The 21,246-nt window shown below is 39.2% G+C and overlaps 1 protein-coding gene across 1 annotated transcript; it reads right to left on the bottom strand.

The window, feature by feature from the left end:
• Positions 1-3,171: 3,171 nt before the first annotated feature.
• On the bottom strand, positions 3,172-16,380 carry LOC149287990 (sodium/hydrogen exchanger 1-like). Its single transcript, XM_089492241.1, has 12 exons — positions 16,269-16,380; positions 9,083-9,543; positions 8,624-8,874; positions 7,823-8,040; positions 6,079-6,281; positions 5,811-5,900; positions 5,391-5,461; positions 4,992-5,165; positions 4,621-4,735; positions 4,418-4,519; positions 4,122-4,194; positions 3,172-3,446 (listed from the first exon to the last, which is right to left on the bottom strand). The coding sequence occupies exons 1-12, from the start codon at positions 16,276-16,278 to the stop codon at positions 3,172-3,174; spliced, it is 2,043 nt and encodes a 680-aa protein (XP_089348367.1). The 5' UTR covers positions 16,279-16,380.
• Positions 16,381-21,246: the final 4,866 nt, after the last annotated feature.

The raw sequence follows: 21,246 nt of genomic DNA, 5'->3' as shown, positions 1-21,246 counted from the left end.
GATTTGTAGAAAGGCAAAGATGGCACAAGCATATCTGCTATGCTGTATTTTCATACATTATTTATGTATACCTGCAAATATAGGGTTTGTATGTCCTTTTTAGTTGATCTATGCTGTACATACAAATGCTGTTTTATGTGGTACTTATTCGATCTATACCTGAACTACAGGGAGTAAGTAAAAGAGAGGTGTGGCTTAGTGAATGAGGGGACAAAGGTACTCTGGGGATGATTATAGGGGAGAAGACCTCTCAAAGTCACGGTCCAAGAGATAAGTACATACGTAGTCTAACGCACGCGCGCGCGCGCACACACACACACACACACATATATATATAAATGTGTATGTAGTGTATATGTAGCGTTTTATAATTGTTGGGTGGAACCCTTCTCGTGCAATTAAGGTGCTGCCTGACGGTCTCCTAAGTGTGTATCAATTGTATCACACTTTAATCAGTCCTTGATCTCTTCTTATATTCTGGATAGCCATATGCCTATCCCACACCTGCCTTGCATTACATCAACACCCCTGACCCTCTAGTTTTAAACTATGACCTCTTGCTGTAACATTGCTCCTCCTTTTGAATAAACTTCATTCCTATATTTTGTTAAATCCCTTAGTTTTTAACAGTTTCTTTCACATCCTCTCCTTTTCTCATTCCTTAGTCTTTCTTTATAATTTTTAATTCTAAAATTTGTAGTGTTTTAGTAGCCCTTTTCTGAACCCTCTATAGAATGTAAATTTATTCCTGGAGATGGTCTCCAAAACTGTACACATTACTGAAGCTGGGGTCTGACCAGAGATCTGTAAGGTGGCATAACCACCGTTCTTTCTACTACTAATACCTCTTAAGCTATGCCACCCTGCACACTGCTTGCTTTTTTTTTTTTCTAACACATACCTTGCAGATCTCAAATTGGGGTTCCTGTACTCATTGAACATTCCTCTTTCACATCCACCACCCTTTTTAGTCAGTTAAACTCTCCTGCATCATTGTGTAAGCAAGCCTAGACAACGGTTTTAATGTAAATAACAATCACCCAAGCCCCAGTTAATATCCATGTTATGGTAATGTGATTCTTATGATTTTATTGGGAATGTTTTAACATAAAGAATCGTATGAAGTGGTTTGAAGAACAAGAAAGCACACCCTCTTTAAATTCTATGGTTTTACATACCAGGGCATTCAGTTTGGCTTTATTTTTGTTGAATAAATCAGGACGCTGTGTAATATGTCGTGTGTTGTGTTTACCTAATTTTCAGACCTGCTAAGGAACAGGTGTCCTAATATATATATATTTTTATGCTTTGTACAACAGTAGAAATCTGTCACCATCTTGTGGAGACCTTTGTGATTACAGCCAAAAAAAACTACTGACACATTGAAAGTTTGACTCACGGATATCCTAATACTATTAACAGGTTCAAGAAAAGAGACCAGGACAGCTTTAAAAATGCACATTTATTTTCTACTTTCAAAATAAAAAATTATCCTAGTTGTCAAACATGCCAGTATATTTCCTCCTCCACTGATACAGCATGCAGTTGTGTGTGGGAGAACTGTGCACACAAAGGCATCTCTACACGTATGTGAAACTACATATGACTTACATACATTCTAAACACGTGAAGAGCAAAGGCACATGATTTGCTTGCACACTCCCCTCACACACTGGCACTAATATTATTGCACAATCATTTTTTATTTCTATATACCTTTATAGAAGCTGTGCCCCAGTGATTGTGGCTGTGAATGTTAAATGAACATTTGCCCTCTGTGATGTCCTTTGTGCGATATGACACGCCAAACTGATAGACTGCACAGTATAAAGGGGAAACGCATTATCTCAGAAGATGGCTTCTTGCATTCTCCTGAAACTCAATTGGGGAGTAATGGGAGCACAGGTGTCACTTGATTGCTAAACTTTTAGTTGCACCGAGACCAAACTCACCTCACAGTATTCAGACAATGTTTCATAGGACTGAAAACACACAATTTATTCACTAAAGGGTGAGTTTGCAGAAAGATTTAGGTTTCAACTACTTAACCTCACTATGCATTATGAAGGTCTGACCCAAGTAGGCTTAGCTGGCCCTATATAGGCGAGGCATAGTCTTGTCATACATTGAATTATGCTTTATACAGGGTTCGCTCAGCCCTTCACACTGAAGAAACATGCTAGCAAAGGTCCTTCATTATGAATGCTGAACTGAAAGAGCTGAAACCACAACTCTTGTGCAAACTCCCACTTTGATGAATAAACCCTATTGTGTTGCTTGAACAGTGTGACTGGAATGCATAATAAAAAAAAAAAAGAAAACAAAAATGGTAATTAAACTAATGCTAATGTTTTTCAAAAACTTAAGGTATTTGCTGCTGGTGTGATGGGTTCTAGGTTTATGCGTTCATGTGCACTTTTTTAATTATATATATATATATATATATATATATATATATATATATATATATATATATATATATATATATATATATATATATATATATATATGCATTCACATGAAGAGAATGTTCTGATAATATAATAACCCTGACTCCCTTACTAGAGGGAGTGTGTCACCTACATGTAAACCAGTGCTAGACACAGAAGACCAGAATACAGGTCTGTATATCTGTATATTCCCTTACTTACAAGCAGTGTTTGAACGTAAAGATGGGATGGTCAAGCCCTCCGAAAAGATCATTGTAAAGCTTCAGAGCTGGTGTAAGAGTTGGCTCAAAAAGTCGAAACACATTTAAGTAGAGCAGGATCTGGCTATTTAAAAAATCCTTTTACTCTGGGGCTGGAGTTTTTTTTTCCCTTTTACATAATGCAGAATATAATCTAATCACCACCTAGAAAACATAATATATATAGCTATACAGTGAACCAAATATCAAATCAAATATACAAAATAATTCAATATTCTTTGGTTACAAATATAAAAGAAAGGCCCACAGGAATGGGAGGAGGGAAAATAAAAGGGAGGCTGTAGGGGGTGCAATGTGAAGTAAGATGGGCCAACAGAGGTGCTGCACAAAGAAGAGAAAATGTTTCAAGTGAGATACTTTTCTCCAGCCGTGCACAATGATATTTTGTACACACTGGTTTAGAGCATTTACTGGCACACTTATCTCTGTTCAGCACGGTATAGTCTAGGAGGGCAAAGAGATCACTCTGGCTTTTGAAGAAAAGGTTGACTTTCCTCTGGCTGGGGACCTGGGTCACTCAAGCATCGTTGCAGACGTTGAGAGTTTGGGCTATCACTGGGGGCAAAGACATCGTCTGCCCCAGGAGAGGGCGGCTCCTTGGATTTCATTGTGAGTCCACGTTCATCCTCATCCTCTTGTGTTTCATCCATGAGATCAACTGACTCGGGGGATGCAGGATCTATGGTGATCACTGGGAGGTCCTTTGAGTTTGACTTTGGTTCATAAGCAAGAGGATCTTAGGAAGACAACAAAGGTGAAATTAAAACAAGAAGGGGACCAGTTAAAACGGAAATATCATTGATGGTGGAGAAGAACAAAAAAGGTGAGGAGGGAAGCAAGAATGTTGATCCAATAAAAAAGTTGATTAAAGACTCGATTACATTTTGGGGTCAAAGGGCAATACTTTTTCTTACATCGCTGGTTTTGCACTGGTATGGAGAATGGGACCTCAAAAATAATAGAGACCCCAAAGTGGATCTCTATACATCTGATAGAGAGCAAAATAAAAATTATCCAAAACTATATGGTGGATTGACTACTTAAAAAAATGTATGAGGTAATTTGAATTGGGGGTGATTAACAAAATTAGGGGATATTGTTGAACATAAAATATTTTTTTTCAGTTTTTTTTGTGTGTCTCCAAATCATTGGAACGTAATGAGTATATTTTGTGTATTTTTCCCATTGGCTCTAGCTGTGCACACTTTGTATACATTTGCCTTTTTTAAAATTTGTATTCATACAAAATAATCTCTTAAAATGTATTATTATGGTTTCAAACAAAAGCCCTACTTGTGCTGAAAAAAACAAAACAATATATAATTTGTGTGGGTACATCAATTTAAAGAGAGATTAAGGATCAAGAGAGGTAGTAAAAACATGAAAATGGTCTTCATAACAGCACACTCACCTGAGCCCACACGGGCCCTGGACAGGGTGGGAGAATCCAGTTTATGAGCAGGGACTGTTAAGTAGTTGGTTGCCTAGAATAGAACATAATAAAATGCTGCTGCCAATCCATGCTGTCCATCTTCAGGCCACATACTACTACTATAAATACTACTTCGAATGCATATCTAAATCCGTCATCGCCCCTCTAACAACTCCTCCTCCCCTGATTCTTTTTTTCCCACATTTCATTGTTCAATGCCTTCTTTCTATTAAGTTATATCTCTAAGCCTTGTTTCAGCCTCTGTCCCCACTTACCCGCTGCTCCATCTGATGTACTTTCTGCCTGCGAAGTAACATTTGGTTCCAAGCATCTTCATATGGATCAGCTACCAATGTATGTCGGTTATAAGAACGTAGCTGAGAAAGGCAAATGGAAGAAATGAAAGACTGCATTGTGCCAGAGAAACACAAACAAAGGGTTGATGCAAAACAAAGCTTAGGATTTTAATGTTCCTCACCCTTTGACGTGTCTTCTGTAGGTTAGTACGAAGGATCTTGCGTATCTCCTCCTCTTTTACCTTTGACAAAGTTGGGATGATTCTTTCTGATGCTTTGGGTCTGGGTTGAATATTCCTGCAAAAAGGCATAGAGAAAAATACATTCTAATACATTCATATACTCAAATACTGTTAAAATATAGGCAACAAGAAGAAATAAGATCACTCATTACACTTTCCTAAAGATATCAAAAGACTGAGTTCTCTTTACAATGATACTTACAACTTCTTCCCCCTAGTGATATCATACTCCAAAATTCTCCCATTTTCACCTCACAATCATTTTTGCTCTTAAACAAAAGAAAAAAACCTGATTCCTCCATTCCACTCACTGCATAGAGACTGTAGACACTGTGGATGGAATCTTCCCAAGGCCGCCACTCTCTACCAGTTCAATTGCTTGTTTCATTTCCATTTTGTGATAGAAAGCAATTAATTGTGGTTCTGTTGACCTCTCTCCAGCGATAAGGCACTTCTTCACATACTTCTTATTGAAACGGTTCAATCTGGGTAGTAAATAACTAGATGTTAAGATTTAACTCAAACAGGAAAAGTACCTCAGTCAAGGCAATAATTAGCTATTCCTTCCATGTATTTAAAATTATATTTGCCCAAACATACAGTTTTCCCCTGTGTTTCTGCTAAAAAACAAAACAAGCTCTGTAAACAAGCTGAATGTACAAGTGTCATAAATACACAACCTATCAACATGGGAGAACAAGGTGACCTACTTATCCTTCCAATGGTGATGGCCATAATGCCCACATATATCCTCAATTCCTGTCAGAAGGTGATCCAGAAACTAAAACAGAGAAAAGGAGGGTAAGCATTAGCCTATGGCACAACTTTGAGGACCTGTCACCCAGATATGACCTTTTTTTGTTGGTGGTGTGGTGTGGTGGTATTCCAGATTACCAGAAAACCGCATTGTATTACAACCAGTATACAGCATATTTTGAAAGATATAAAGCATATACACTCAGCATGAATGTCAGGGAAACATTTCAACATAGGACACATCCAGGAAAGTGAAAAACCGGAAGAAAATGTGGGCACATGTATATAGGAACAGAAAAAAGAGAAAACAATCAAATGAGCGAATATAAGGGGTTTAACTGCAAGTTATCCGTTAAGAAGCATAGGCTAGTTACCTGTGTGTGAATCTCCTCGTTAATTGACCTCTTGCTCTCTTGTTTCTTCTTCACTGCTAACAGCTCAACAAGTGGACGGATTGTCATCCCCTTTATAAGAACATTTTATATTTATACAACAAATAACAGCAATACATATTCAGACATTTGACAAACTCTGTTAGGGAAATGAATCAATCATATTTGCTTGTGCCCATTACAACTTTACAAATAACCATTTATTTCTAGCCATTCTTAAGACAAAATCAGGGTCTGTTTCAACACCCACCTGTACAAAGACTGTAAAGAAGATAACGGTGATGATTGCGGTGAGGAACATTTCTCTTTTTGGGAAGTGTCTACTATCTAGAAGGTATGCCAGTGAGAAGGCAATAGCCCCCCTCAGTCCTCCATATGCAATGATGAATTGGTCCTTGGGTGTCAGTTTGACTATTCGGAATTTATTGATGAACCAGGTTAACCCCAGGACACCTGGTAAAAATAAAATTTAGAAACACTATATTTCACTAAAAAATATACATAAAAAAAAAAAAAAAAAGATTTATATTAAAAGCTTCAAAGTGATTTATTTTGCTGGGATTTTGCTTTTAAAAACACAGGTCAAAATGTAGAAAGTAACTGTGAAGCTGTTTCAATGCTAATATATTTATATATATATATAATGTATATTAAATACGAATATAAATAAGTTATGGACTAAAGTAAAGTTCTTACTATAAAAGCCACTATTTTACTTTCTATGGATTCACCCCCCCCAAAGTAATGCATTACTAACATGCTGCCATTTTTTGTTCACTCATTAAAATCCCTCCTGCTCTTTCCCTGACCTCTGCAAACAAACTTTCCTGCCTTTAAAAGGATGGTTTGCTGCTTATAAAGGACAGTCATCATACAGGACATGAAGAAGAAAAAAAAAAAAAAAGAGTCTGCCATGGCAAAACAAGACCAGATGTTACATAGTTACATAGGCTGAAAAAAGACATGTGTCCATCAAGTTCAGCCTTTCCTATATCGGTTAATTTTTTGCTGTTGATCCAAAAGAAGGCAAAAAAACCCCAGTTTGACTCTTTCCAATTTTGCACTAATCAGGGAAAAAAATTCCATCTTCCAAAATGGCAGTCAGATTTCTCCTTGGATCAATAAGCTGTTTCCCCATAATTAAAGATTATATCCCCGAATATTATGTTTTTCCAAGTATTCATCCAGTTGCTGTTTAAACGTCTGTACAGACTCCGATAAAACTACCTCTGCAGGCAGAGAATTCCACATCCTTATTGTCCTTACTGTAAAAAACCCTTTCCTCTGCTTTAGTCTAAACCTCCTTTCTTCCAGTCTGAACACGTGATCACGTGTCCTATGCATAGTCCTGTTTATGAACAGATTTCCACACAATGGTTTGTATTGGCCCCGAATATATTTATATAATGTTATCATATATCCTCTGAGGCGACGTTTTTCTAAACTAAACAGATTTAAATTTGTTAACCTTTCTTCATAACTATAGTGCTCCATTCCTTTTATTAATTTTGTAGGCTGCCTCTGCACCCTTTCTAGTGCTATGATATCCTTCTTTAGAATAGGTGCCCAAAATTGCACAGCATATTCAAGGTGCGGCCTTATCATTGATTTATACAGAGGCAAAATTATATTTTTATCCCGCGAATTGATGCCCCTTTTTATACACGACAATACCTTACTGGCCTTAGCAACTGCTGACTGACATTGCACATTGTTGCCTAGTTTATTGTCTAACTAATTCACTACCGTTTAGGGTGTAGGTTGCTTGTGCATTCCCTTCCCCGAAGTGTATAACTTTACATTTATCTACATTAAATTTCATCTGCCATTTGTGTGCCCAGTCCCCCAGTTTATTTAGATCCCTCCCCTACTATATAGAATGAGAACAATCCATTAAAGGCAAACTATAATTTGTGGAGCTGCACACTTTCACATCAAATCACAGAAAGATGTAACATGGTTATGAATTCTATTTTGAAGGTGTGTCAACATACCTAGCACGCGTGCAATCAGACAGAAGATTAAGGTGCTGATGACATAGGTCCAGTTCCAGTCATGAGGTCCTGCTACAGTGGAGACCCCCAAGAAGATGAAAATTAAAGTTTCACTTACACTGCTCCACATCTTCAGGAAGTACTTTATGGTAGTGTGGGACTTGTGCGAGATATTGGCCTCAACATAAGGCCTCATTACCACCCCAGATGCAATAAGACTGCAAAAGATAGACAGAAACAAAAGTTTAAAATCACCCAGGCCCCTTCCTTCATAGACTTTCAGTAGTCACTTGGCATTGCCATAAAGTGTGGTGTTTGAGCAGACAAAGTCACCCAGATATCACATGACTAACAACAATGGCAGCCAGCAGTCTGGGTTTTGTCAGTGTTAACCTACATTACTGTAGACAGCACTGTGTTTTATGCTCTAGAAGAAAAATGTTTATTTTCATGGACTTGCCCTTTAAGCAAGAAAGATTAATATAACCAGAATGATGGTCTAAAATTAGAGGTAAAAGAAAAAAAGTAGGTCCGTTATTACAAGCAGACTTCTCCAGCATTGCCGGAAAAGCTTAAGATATTTATTATAACCCTAGGTTTGCAGTAACATCTAGCCCTAGGTGGACCATATACCCACATTAAACTGGGAAAGAATTGCAAGACAGAGTAGAGGCTGGAGGTGGTTACACAGAGAAGTTGCTAACACAGAAGGAAAATTTAGACTTTGACAAATCTACTTTGACACCAGGAAATGGGAAAGTGGGGAAAAAAAAGAATCAGAAGTCGAGAGAAAAGACTTACGCCATTATGCCGGAAAGATGGAAGAGTTCTGCAGACAAATAGGCCATGTAACTGTACAGGAAAACAAAGAGCGGCTCGATAACACGGATGTGGGAAGTAAATCGGGAAGTGAAGGCTGCAATAATGCCATATACCAATCCAACAAACACTCCTCCCAGGGCCACCACAAAGAAACTTAGGAACCCTAGAGAGATTTCACGGAATGTGAGCTGTTCCAGACCAGCAAATTCTTCAAACAGATGGTACAGGACCTGGAGAAGAGAAAGAATGGAATCAGATATAAATTAAGAGGTACAAAAATGACCCAAGTAAATGACAGTATGGTTTTCAGGGCAATGAACAGTACTGGGGAACTAGGTAAATAGACAAGGAAAACCGGGACCAGCAAGGAGCCAGCTGATCTGTATTGGCCGTCTAGTTCTGTTGTACAAGACATGGGCTAAAGAAAAACAAACTTACCACAGTGACTGCATCATTGAGTAAAGATTCTCCAAAAACTAGGATGTGAAGAAGTTCATTGATGTGAATTTCTTCAAAGACTGCTAACACAGCTACTGGATCCACTGCTGAAATGATGCTGCCGAAGAGCAAGTTGGCTAACAGGTTAACCCCAGAAAGTTTTGAACCTCCAATCTGGCATACAGCAAATAGCAAGGAGCCCACAAAGAAAGCATTCCAGAGTGTGCCCACCAGAGCAAACATTAAAATAGTCCCCAGGTTCTCTGTAAAAGGGCGTAGAGGTAAAAAATACCCAGCATCCAGGATGATAGGAGGCAACAGATACAGGAAAAACACATCTGACTTCAATACTGGAGGAGTTTCACCCACTGCCTTGATTAGTCCACCAACCAAGAGCCCCACCACAATCAGCAGACAACTCTCAGGAACCACATTGGACACTGTGGGAATGACATGGAATCCTGTAGATCAGAGAATGGAAAATAAACAATTACTCAAACACTCACATACCCCGCACATTTTAAATTGCCAAAAAAAGAGACACCTTTGGTTTAGGAATTATGGTTAAAGGTGGGACTTTACCAAGACTTTTTATGTGACTTTGTGACGAGTAAGGCATAGAAGAATAATGTATTGTATTTACACAATTTAAACACATTTTCGGGGTCTACACACATTTTTGTAACATCAGGCGAGGAAAGAGGGAAAGGGGGATTTAGTGTCAAAAGAGGGAATGTATGCACTCATACTCTATTTACTCTAACAGAGCTATCTGATCACACCAGATAAAGTTCACTAGGAGTGGATGACAAATGCTCACTGTATTTGAGCTTTGCAAATCATGTATGCTGAACGGATCCTGCTACTCCATACTGCCTGTAGGAGGCTGGTCATTCATTGTGTGTGTAGGGAGGGGGGTATGAGTGCTGAAGACTTCAAAATCACACAGCACACACACAACTATTGTAGTGAGAGATAAGACAGAAGAAAGGGTAGGGAGAAACAAGGCACATGGATAAGAAAGAAGGGTAAAGGAGAGAGAAAAAAAATGGAGAGGGCAATGAGAGTGGGAAGAGAAGAACGTGTAGGGGGAGAGAGGGGAAAAGATCACAGGAGAGGAAGAAGGAGAAGAAAAAGAGGGAGAATAGAGAGATGGGGAAAGAAATGAAAGATTGAGGAGAGGAGAGGAGAGAAAATAAGGAGAGGGAGAGAGAGGAGAGACAGAAAAGGGATGCAAAGAAAAAGGATGAGAGAAAATTTAGGAGTGGAAGAGAAGGAGGGGAGAGAGATAGAGCAAAAGACAGGACATCGTGCGCATCCTTTTCATGAGTAGTCTCAATACAAGAGTCATAATTATACACAAATATTTCTCTGGCACAAACACATTTAAATGTTTCATAATAATAAATACAGTCTCATTTGTATGATTATTACAGGCTTTAGCGGTACTTTAAAAAGGAAGCACATTGCTACGAGATGCCAGACTTTCAATCGGCTAGGGAAGGGTCACACCCACATACAATGCAGTTCTCCGACAACAGCTGAGTCTTCAGGTCACCTTGAGCAGTACAGAACAAAACGCCAGACACTTTACCCAGCAAACAAAGACATACAGGCCTTGGAGGGCATTAAGCTTGAGAATAATTTGTGTCTGTAAAACATATAGTTGAAACGTATCACTGCATCAGCACAAAAGCAGATAATTGTTTTTCTAACTCCATAATTAACTACTGTGTGGGAGACTTAAAGCAGCATATTATTAAAAGCAAAAGAGAATATGTATGGATGTTGCAGAGCTGGAAGGTAATGTAGCAACAAGTCTGCCTGAAGTCCAAACAGGAAGAAACGCAGGGGTAAGCATCGCCAGGCTTTGTGATAGACATTTTACTAAATGCTCCATATGCGGTGTCTAATAAAAAAGCTTAGTAATGGTTTCTGTGTCCACACTTGGTCTACACCTGGAGGACCTTAGTAGAGTAAATCATAATAACAGATCAGATATGTGTCTCCCAACAAACGTTTCAACACTACATTTTTTTGGTGTGTAAATAGGTGCATATGAAGGTGTGTATTTTCCCACTACTATCTGCTTCACTTATGCAAACACAGCCATTCTCCTTACTACAAAAGGTTCCAGCTTGAGACCATTTAGTTTTTCCCTGCATTATTCTACCATTACATGGTAAATTAAACTGATAACACTTACACGTAGAGAGATACGTAGGTAAGCAGAATTATTCTACACAAAACACACCTTGTTTTTCCTGTTTGAGCACAACTTCCACTAACGTATTAAGATAATCAATGGCAATGAGTAATAGCAAAGTCCGACGATCATAATATAATCATTTTGGTGCTAGCTCAGGCCGTTACCAGATACACCTCTACTATTTCCGGAACGGTCCATCAAATCCTGCCCAAAAGGTTTCTACAATGTCTCCGGGGTGGGGCAATCACATCTACTCTTCAACCAGGGACAGTGTATGCTACCTTAAAAACTCATTGTTATGTAAAACTCCTTGAGGAAATAAATTTGTATATCACATAATAGAAACAGTTGAGTGATGCAGGCTTAATAACATATTGAACAATAAACATAAAGATGATGTATGAGGAAAGACAAAAAAAACAAAGGGGAAAGAGTAGTGACCCCCTAGCATGTAACATACTTATGATTGTTGACAAAAATCCCATATGACAAGGCTTGGAGGGGGAACGTTAGAAAGATTTTTTGTTTTACTAGACCAGGGGTAGGCAACCTTTTAGTAGTACTGTGCCAAAACAAGATCTTGTAGTCCCTTGGCGTGCCAGTCCTATTTTTTTAAAATTGAAGTGTGTATCTTTCCATACTCTACTTGTGTTATTTATGGGGGCTGCAGTTTCTTTGTAGCGCTGTATTATGTGGGCGGTTATATTGTAAATGTTCATGAGTAGTTTGTGGTGTTGTGTATGGTACCTATGAATGTGTGCTGTGTAAGGGGAATGCTTGTGAAATTGTGCGGATATGTCACATTCTGTGTTTGGTGTGTGTATGTGTGGGCTGCTTGTGATATTGCACGTGAGAGGCTGCTTGTGGGGTTGTGTCTATGTGGATGGTCAGTGGTGTTGTGTGTGTTGGGACTGTGCATGTGTTTGTATTACTTGTATAAGGGGGAGGCTTCTTCTGCTGCTCTGTGTATATCTAGCAGTATGGGTTGCTGAAGACCCATTGGGACTCCTGATAGGCAAGAGCTAGTTTGGCTTTAGCAGCTATGAGTGCCGTGCAAAGTCACCAAGGGTGCCATGCATGGCACACGTGCCATAGGTTGCTGACTCCTGTACTAGACTAACATTCTAAATGCCCGCCTTATTAATGCATGATGTCCCCAGTAACAAATAAATTCCAATTACAGCCAGCTACATCTTTATGATTATGCGCCACATGCTGCAATGGGCAAATCTAGGGCAAATTACTAAATGCAGAGCAATATGCTTTATTATTTCATGTCCCTGTGGAAATTCCTACACAATTGGAATTTTCCTTCAAAATTCCTCTTTGTATCTAAACCTCATCCAACATAAGTAGCATGTAAAGAACGCTCCATATATAAGGCCCGCAGCCCAAGGTTGTGTCTCGGCCCTGAAAGAGATTTCAAGTAATCTTTAGTTGTACAACTAGTTCTGTGTATGCCACTAAGCCTGGATCGACAAATTAAACGATATACTTAATTTATGAAATTTACCATGCACTTTAATGTATATGATGGCGTAGAGATCCCTTTAAATGTACCGTATGTGGTGTTCCCCTTACAAATGCATGGATGATTCAGCAGAATCCACTCGTTGCATGTGTGGAAAGCACTCCCAATGAGTTCAATGGCTGCCACTGACTGGATACTTCAACGAAGGGAATCCACTGACCACTTTCTCCCCAACTTTGAGCAATAAATGCACTGTAGTTTTATATGCATTGTTTGTTTTGGGATCTCCGTGGGCACTGGAGCGGAATAAGTACAATCTACAGAATTGAACACTTTTGTAACAAAATGCAGCATTAGACATGTTATTTCGACTACTGTTGAATGCAAGGACCCCTCCCAGAGATAATTCGTTAACCTCTTAAAATTTTCATGTTCCATGACATCATGAAAATGTGCACCTAAAAACAGCAGCGCCATACATTTCCATGCACTCTATTACCTGATGGCTCCTAATACACCAGAGGCGGTCCATGGGAACCATCATTGACCCTACCCGAGTAGACACTATCATACATATAGTCAAGGTAGCAATCTCAGACAGTGAAAAAATATTTTCTCTACGGGAATGTTTTGTGACCAAAGTTTCACAGTTTACAACTAATACTCCTTTCTAGAGTATTTGTGCATTAAACAAAAGGATATCTACATTACATACATCATGATTAGGTAGTATGAAAAAAGCAATATGACGATGCACACTAGGTACTGAATGCTTAACAGATGTGTTGCAGAAGCCTGTGTTTATCAGCAATATATGATTTATTAGAATAAAAGCCGGGATGATACACACAGGGCTTCAAAAGCTATTAGAAATGTCTTGAAAATGTTCTAAAATGTTAAAATTATTCTTCCAGACCAGTGCCATCTTAAATAAAAAGCATCAACGGAGCACGGCCAAAGATTGCCAATGATTTTCTCTATTTCTGCAGCAGATGAGCCAAACGCATCAGGAATGAAAGGACACGGATTGGCAGTCTGAGAAATCCACTGCTGCATCTCCCTTAGCATGACGATGCTGTATGAGCAAATGTGCCCGCAATGTGCAATGGAAACAGCAGAAGTAATTAATATTAAATTGTACAAAGACCAGGGCTTAGTAGTACACACCCAGGAGTGACTAAATCCAGTAATAGCTGAATTGCTATTTTAAAACCTTTTAAGATTCCCTTTATGCAAGAACCCATACAGAGGAGTGGAGTTGGTGTTTGCACATGGAGGTTTATTGTGCAGTAACAGTAAAGCATAAAACTATTTCATATTTTCTCCCTTTGATGAGATTTAAAAGATTTATTACAAAAATGTTACTCAACCAGGCACTGCAACATAACTTTATAAGAAGATTCAAAGATACGGGGTTAAACTGATACACGAGCAGGGAGAATGCATTGCTCCAAAATGCAAAGCTTTTCACACAAAATGTTTATTTAATGTTACTATTAATTATCAGCGAAGCGCTTCAACTCAGGGGGGGGACTACAAGTCCCATGATGCTTAGCTAGAATTCTAAAATAAAACTGTGTCTGACTGATCCTCATATCCCCAAAGTTGTTTACCTTAGAATTTACCTACCACAGTGACCCAAACAGAGGTTATGTGCCCTAGAGTTGTGCCATTGTTGTTAGTGATGTGCTATTTTGGAGAACTTTCTCTGCTCAAACACCATACTTTGTTGATCCTTATGATAGGTGCATAGACTTTTATTAGAGTTGAGCTATGCAATTAAGACTGATCCCTTCTATTTGCCGCGTCCACTATAATAAAGGAGTCAGGGTGTTTGTCATAATCAGAGCTAAAATACATAGAAATGGCTAATAGGCAGCTCCATGAAAACATAGTACACAAAACCCTCAAACTCTTAAAAATACATATATATTTTGCTGAACTTGATACTAGTAATAATAAATGGTCTCTGCAAGTGTGAGCATATGATGTATTACTGTATGGTGTGTGCATTAATGCAATGTACATTAGCATACATGTGTGTGAGGGCATGGTGTTAGCATGTTAGTTACTCTATGGTGTTAGCATGTGTGTATGGTAGGGTGTCAGCATATGGTGTTGGAGTGTCAAGAGTGAGCCTAGGGTTAGTGGCAGCTGGGAGAGGGAAACGAAGAACAAGAGAAAGAATATGTAAGCGTTAAAATTAATAAAATATTTTTTTTTTAAAAACATCTAACAAAATATCCAAGTCTTCCACCTCTAGGGGAGTGATTAACAAGCTATTGCGAGTTATTGGCAAGCATATATTTAGATTTTTTTTTTGTTATGGGCCACCTCAAATATCTGGTCCTGTCTCAGAATTAGCATTTTTCACCTAGAGTTTAGTGGTAACAGTAATGTTGAAAGCTAACAAAAATATCTCTCTCTAAAAGCCATGGGAGAGAGATATATGTAGCCGTCCTAAAAAAAACACAAAAACACTTAAGTGCCATGGAAACACCCTCTACTCCCTTCCAACATGGTATCTGGATGATTTTACTCCAGGCAAATAAGTATCCTTCAGTGCCAACAAAACTAGATCTGTGAAAACATTGTTTCACGGACAGAAACCACATTATGTGTACCACAAATGCATTACACATTGCTTAACCAAGTCATAAGATGCAGCATGACAGCCTAACCCCTTGCTTGCCAAAATGTTCAGCAGTGTGACAGTACAATAATTTTACTCAGAAAGATACAGAACAACCACATCCATAAGAACCATCACCCTTCTCAGAAACAAAGTGTATCAATGACCCGCTACCCAGTGCCAGTGGGCCCCTGCCTAAAGTGGCCCATCAACTTCATTGCAAATAGTTGAAAAGTATACCCATATAATATGTAAAAATTGAATTACCATTTTTTATACATCCGTTGTGGATGTGCTTCCTTTGGATGTGATGATTATTTATGTCCAGCTTTCTGGATTAAAATTACTAAATATATTCATACAGAGGACAGACTAATTTTACGGTGTGATGAAATCATTCTTTTGTTTACAGATCTTTTTGGTCCGACTACTGCATTCTGAATTATTTTGCACAATTTCAGTATTTTCCTTCTCCCAGGTCTTGTGTTTATACAGGATACATGTTTATACATAACCTCCAATAACTGGAATATAGTCACTAGCCCAGTCCAAAAGCCAGCGTGACCTATTCCTCGCAAGGCTTCCTAATTTTCTGTTTCTGCGTGTCCAAATTGTTATGCGATGCACTACTTGCCTATTGTACAGCGTTACAAAATCTGGAGATGCTATCTAAATCAATACATAATACGTCATTCACTTATAAAGAGACATGCAAAAGTGTAGAATTGCAAACCCTATGAGAGTTTAATATACTAAGCCTTTATTTATAGAGAAAGAGGACAAATTAAATGTGACTACAGAGAAGCGAATGACTTCACCCCCACCACCACCAAAACTGACATTTATCAGGTTTAGGCCTGCTGCTCACACTCACCAAGCTTCATCAGACAAGCCAGGAGGATCCATAAAGCAATCTCAAATGGTGCGCGGACGTGATCATAATCCAGAGACAGAACAGGGAATAGTTTTTGTTTGCCCCTGTGTCCTCCTCCGTGGGTCTCATTGTCATGTGGGGTGTGGGGAATCAGGTCGGTCTCATAGGAAGAAGGGGTGATACCAGGAGGCTCATTCTCAGAGTTTTCAGGAATACCAGATTCAGGGGCAAGACAAGGCGCCAAGGGCACCAGTGCCAGGATAAGGAACAGGTACATGATCCGCCTAGAACAACTGCACCCCCTAATACTGATCAACCCCATGATACCTAAACACAAAGACCACAGGCAAAAAACACTCACGTATGTACTACCTATACATACACACACCTATGCCTGGAAGAGCCATATACAAATACACATAGGCTGCCTATGCCCTCCAAGAGAAGACACTTTACTTATACTTACTTTACATGTATGATGTCAAGCTATCATCTGCACTACTACTGTGCTGATTATATCTTTTTTTTTTTTTTTAGAATAATTCAGTAACTATTCATTCATAAAATGAATGGTCGTATGCTGGGTTTATTTAATAAAGTTGATGAGCGCTAAACGCTTACAAAGGAGACAAGGTGAGAACACCCACGTATGTATTAGAAGGGGCACAAGGTTCTGTACAGGACAATCGTACGTCTGTACATATAGCGTTAAGGTGTGTGTCTGTATAGAGCTGCATCAATCTAAAAAGCTACATCGCTTCCGACCCATGCCGCCCACCCCTGGTATTTCCTGGTGCCGCTCCTCCCCAGATCCCCCACTACTGCACCAGTATCGCTCCCAGAGCTTCCCGGCCGCTCTCTCTTCCTGCACCGACGGCTCCCTCTTTATATGAGGCACTAAAGAGCGGGTGTGCAAGAGAGAACAACGCGGAGACGGTGCTCTGTAGCGACATCTATTGGAGTGGAGGTGTAGTCAAATGTGTATGTGCATGCGAATGTACGTGTGACCTTTATAAGGATATTTACGGAAAGGTCTGCGGAGGCACGCTAGAGAATTCTTAATAAGTAATAGTTATAAAATTGCATTACTCTTGGGTAACTAATATGACCATTTTGCTACACAGACATCTCGAGTTTTCTAGTCTAAGGAACTTGTCTGTTGTATCAGGTTACTTGTCACATGAAACCATGTTTGTTGAATAATAAACACAACAAAACAATCACAATAAAGTTATCAACGGAGGTAGCCTAGGTAATTGGCCCTGGGCTGCTCCAATACTTTGTGAACAATATTTGGCCAACCCTGCCCTTACAAAAAAAATACTGCAGTTTTTCTGAAGTAATACTGCAGTTTTTTGGACATGAAAAAACTGCAATACTGCACTTTTACTGCAGTATTACTGCACATTTACTGCACATTTACTGTACTTCACTGTACTGCAGTTATTTTTGTACGGAAGTACAAATGCAATAAAGCTACAGTACTTTGAAGTACAACTGTAGGTTTGCAATAGAAAAAAAAAAGTGCAGTAAATGTGCAGTAATACTGCAGTAAAAGTGCAGTATTGCAGTTTTTTCATGTCCAAAAAACTGCAGTATTACTTCAGAAAAAACTGCAGTAATTTTTCATAAGGGTGGGAGGCAGGAACATGGCCGGGTCACATAATGTGCAAGCATGGATGTGTATGTGTGTGTAAGCATGTATGTGTAAGCATGTGCTGGCATGAATGTGTATGTTTAAGTATGTGCTAGCATTAATGTGTATATGTAAGTGTGTGTATTAACATTAGTGTGCAAGCAGGTGTGTTAGCATGAAGGTGTAGGTTTCTGTTAGCAAGTGTGCGCAAATGTGAAAGTGTGTGTTAAAATGTGTGCCAGCATGTTTGTAAATTACCAGGGGGAAGAGGCCGATGAGGCCAGTTTGCTTTACCTGCCACCTTGGGCCAGGAGATGCCAGCCCTTCACCCATATGATATACTAACTGCCAGCCAGCTCTAGCGCTTGCTTGGGGATGGCTCCTGTGAGGGTCTTAGAGAAGCCAAGCAGTGCTGCAAAGATGGGACTATGAAGAGGACTGCATCTTCTACAACGGGTAAGTCCCTTTATCACAGGTAGAAGAATGCATATTAAGGTCTTCATGAGACACTTACATTTACAGAATTTTCTATGTTGGCCCAATGAAATATCAGCTTCAACTTAGCAGTCTGTTTTCTTTTGGACTAATAAGGCAATCTTTATAGCTCCTAGAGGTCAACTGTCATGTGATGGAGGAACATCCAAAACTGAACTACAGAAGTACTTATCCTGTCTATGTATGATATCTGCTAATTGTAGTGTTAACCACATATCAGAATAATAAAAGCCTTTTATTGAACGTATAGCACAGGTGATATTGGGAAGAATGGGGCTGATTCATGGTTGGTCGAAGACATTTTGACAGCCATACATGACAGAAATTACTGTGTAGTACTGTAAGGTAATTATTTTATACTCTATACCAAAAGAGGTAAAATGTAGGTAATGGCTATCTGCCTGTTATTTGGACGCAGACACAATATTAGGTGCCATTTAGTTCTTAGAGTATAGGTAGGCAATAATCTATTTCATATAGATAATCCCAAAGCTAGGAGCAGGAAATTACTTTGACACAGGATCATGCAAGATCACAAATATTTAATGATTCATAGACCAAACTAAAGGGTAGATGTAGGTAGTGACATGTTGGCTACAGGTTAGTTCAAGAATCGGTTGTCTTCGGTCAAACCTGGGATTCTGCAGTGCTCACAAAGTGCAAGGATTACTCATGGCCACTGTGTTGGACTGTACGATATTTTGAAATATGTTTTCATCTCTACCATATCTGATAGTAAACATTGGAACATTTTGTCGACACCCAAGAAGATGGTAAATTCTGTATCTTGAAACATCCCAAGATAGACTACTTTGCGAAACATGTCAAACCCTGAGTGTTCCCAGGTATGGTACTTTCTGGCTCCAGCTACCCAGAGCCCCCCTGCGTCATGCGGCTAGGAGGTCCCGTTGACATCAGTGGGCGGTCCTGCTGATGTTAGTGAGTGGTCCCACTAACATCACTAATGACCCAGAGTTTCTCTGTAGTAACCTGTTAACACAGATAGTTCCCAGGTATGTGCATACCCATATAAACTATTAACACAACCTACATTATGAAGGAAATCATAAATCTCCTCCATTTGAGATCTCCAAGATTCTCCCCACATGACCTTCCATACAATCAAACCAACCTCGTCCAAGCAGCCCATCACCTTCTGTCTCATTTCCCCTGGCTTCTTAATTGACTGCAAGCATGCAAAAATGAGGCCCCCTTCTCATTCTGAACCAAGATGTCACAGCATGTGTTTTCAGCAATTAATCTACCTCCTCATCTACTTCCACAGCTGCTGTCAGGACATATCCTGGCACTAGGAACAACAAGCCATGGAAGGTGTGACAGCTAGGCTGTTGGGAGAGATCTTCTTTGTAACTCCCAAAGGGAGCAGAGGTGCATCAGGGAACCTAATTACCCAGTATAGAGGGCGGCAAAGTAGCTGCTTCTCAGAGCCGCTCACTGGGCCTAGATTTAGGCATACTGTAGTTGGCCTAGGCCAGAATACACTATTACATGAGTTCATGCCATTATTCATTTTGTAGGTACACAACTTCATGTATTCCTGAACTCGCTACACAGTACTATTGTGTTATTTTGATATATTTAGTTAAGTATAGAATTACTATAACAAACACATATATATAAAAAAAAACCACATACAAATCAGATTCCCATTTGGGCAATGTGGTAGGTGTCACAATTTTCCCATTAGCACAATAAGAAGAAAACTAATACAAGCAGATTCCCAGAGGACCATTTACAAAAGTAATTGGTGTTGCATAATAAGAATATTTACTATAACTAGCATTCCAGAAAAAAATAATTAAACATAATGCAGTGTAGTGCTAAACCACAACAGAGAAAAAAAATCACAGTTAGAATAAATTTGCAATTTGTTTTCACTCTTCCAAAAAATCTTAGACATAAGAGGGGACTGGGCAGGCAGGCAAGGAGTCTGTCCAGGAATCCATCAGTGCCCCCCCTCCCAAATGCAAACCTACCCCCATCTGTCCTCAGCCTCAGGGGGTTACCGTGGCAGTCTGGGTATGTTAGTGTGAGTGCCTGGGTATGTTTGTATGTGTGTGGGTATTTTAGTGTGGGAACATGTCTTTGTTTGGGTTTGTTAGCATGTGTGTCTAGGTATGTTAGTGAAAGTGTGTGGTTGAGTATGTTTGTGTGAATTGGTCTGTTTGTGAGTGTGTGGGTGGGTAAGTTAGTGTGTATCTGGTTGAGTTGGTTTGAGTGTCTGGGTATGTTTGGATTCGCCCCTGGAATATTGCCATACATAAATTGTATTTCTATGATTTCAAAAGAAGGGCTTACTTGTCCAAACAGAGGACAACATAGGAATCATAGTTTAACAAACATATAGTAAAAATGCCAGTAAAACTCTACTTACTTACTAAAACCTCCAAAGAAGAATGTCCATGTGACAGTATTTTAAAAAAAGGCTCCCATTATGAACTAGGGCTCATTTGTGGCATGAACATACCACACCCCCTGGATACTGGAATGATTATTTGTTTCTGCATGCGCCCTGTCTTACCTATCCCATAACCATAATTATTGCATTTTTAAATATATTTTAGTCGTGCCTAGCTGTGACAGGGACATACAGCCAACAATGGTCTTATCTGAAAAAACATTACTGTAGATAGCCTGACACATTTCTTTTGCTCTTTGTAGATCCATGACTATGCAACAGGAAAATGTCATTAAAACATATATATAAAACATCAATACTAAAGACACAGATGCATGGTGAATTATAATGGCCACACTGTTTATGAAAACACTGTGACAATTTTATTGTATATTTAGAAGACTAACAATTATAATAACCATATTATG

This window comes from Sceloporus occidentalis, unplaced genomic scaffold (genome assembly GCF_023333645.1).
Source record: "Sceloporus occidentalis isolate IW3139 unplaced genomic scaffold, rSceOcc1.0.p SCAF_55, whole genome shotgun sequence".
In the NCBI taxonomy this organism is placed as follows: domain Eukaryota; kingdom Metazoa; phylum Chordata; class Lepidosauria; order Squamata; family Phrynosomatidae; genus Sceloporus; species Sceloporus occidentalis.
The sequence above is the reverse complement of the archived record's forward strand: the minus strand, read 5'-3'. Positions and strand labels throughout refer to the sequence as shown.

Bases quoted from the DNA above. Each gene is read 5' to 3' on its own strand.
- LOC149287990 (XM_089492241.1), bottom strand. The intron at 8,875-9,082 runs GTAAGTTTGTTT...TCTCTTCTCCAG, and splicing joins TCAATGATGCAGTCACTGTG to GTCCTGTACCATCTGTTTGA. The intron at 4,195-4,417 runs GTAAGTGGGGAC...GTTCTATTCTAG, and splicing joins TACATCAGATGGAGCAGCGG to GCAACCAACTACTTAACAGT.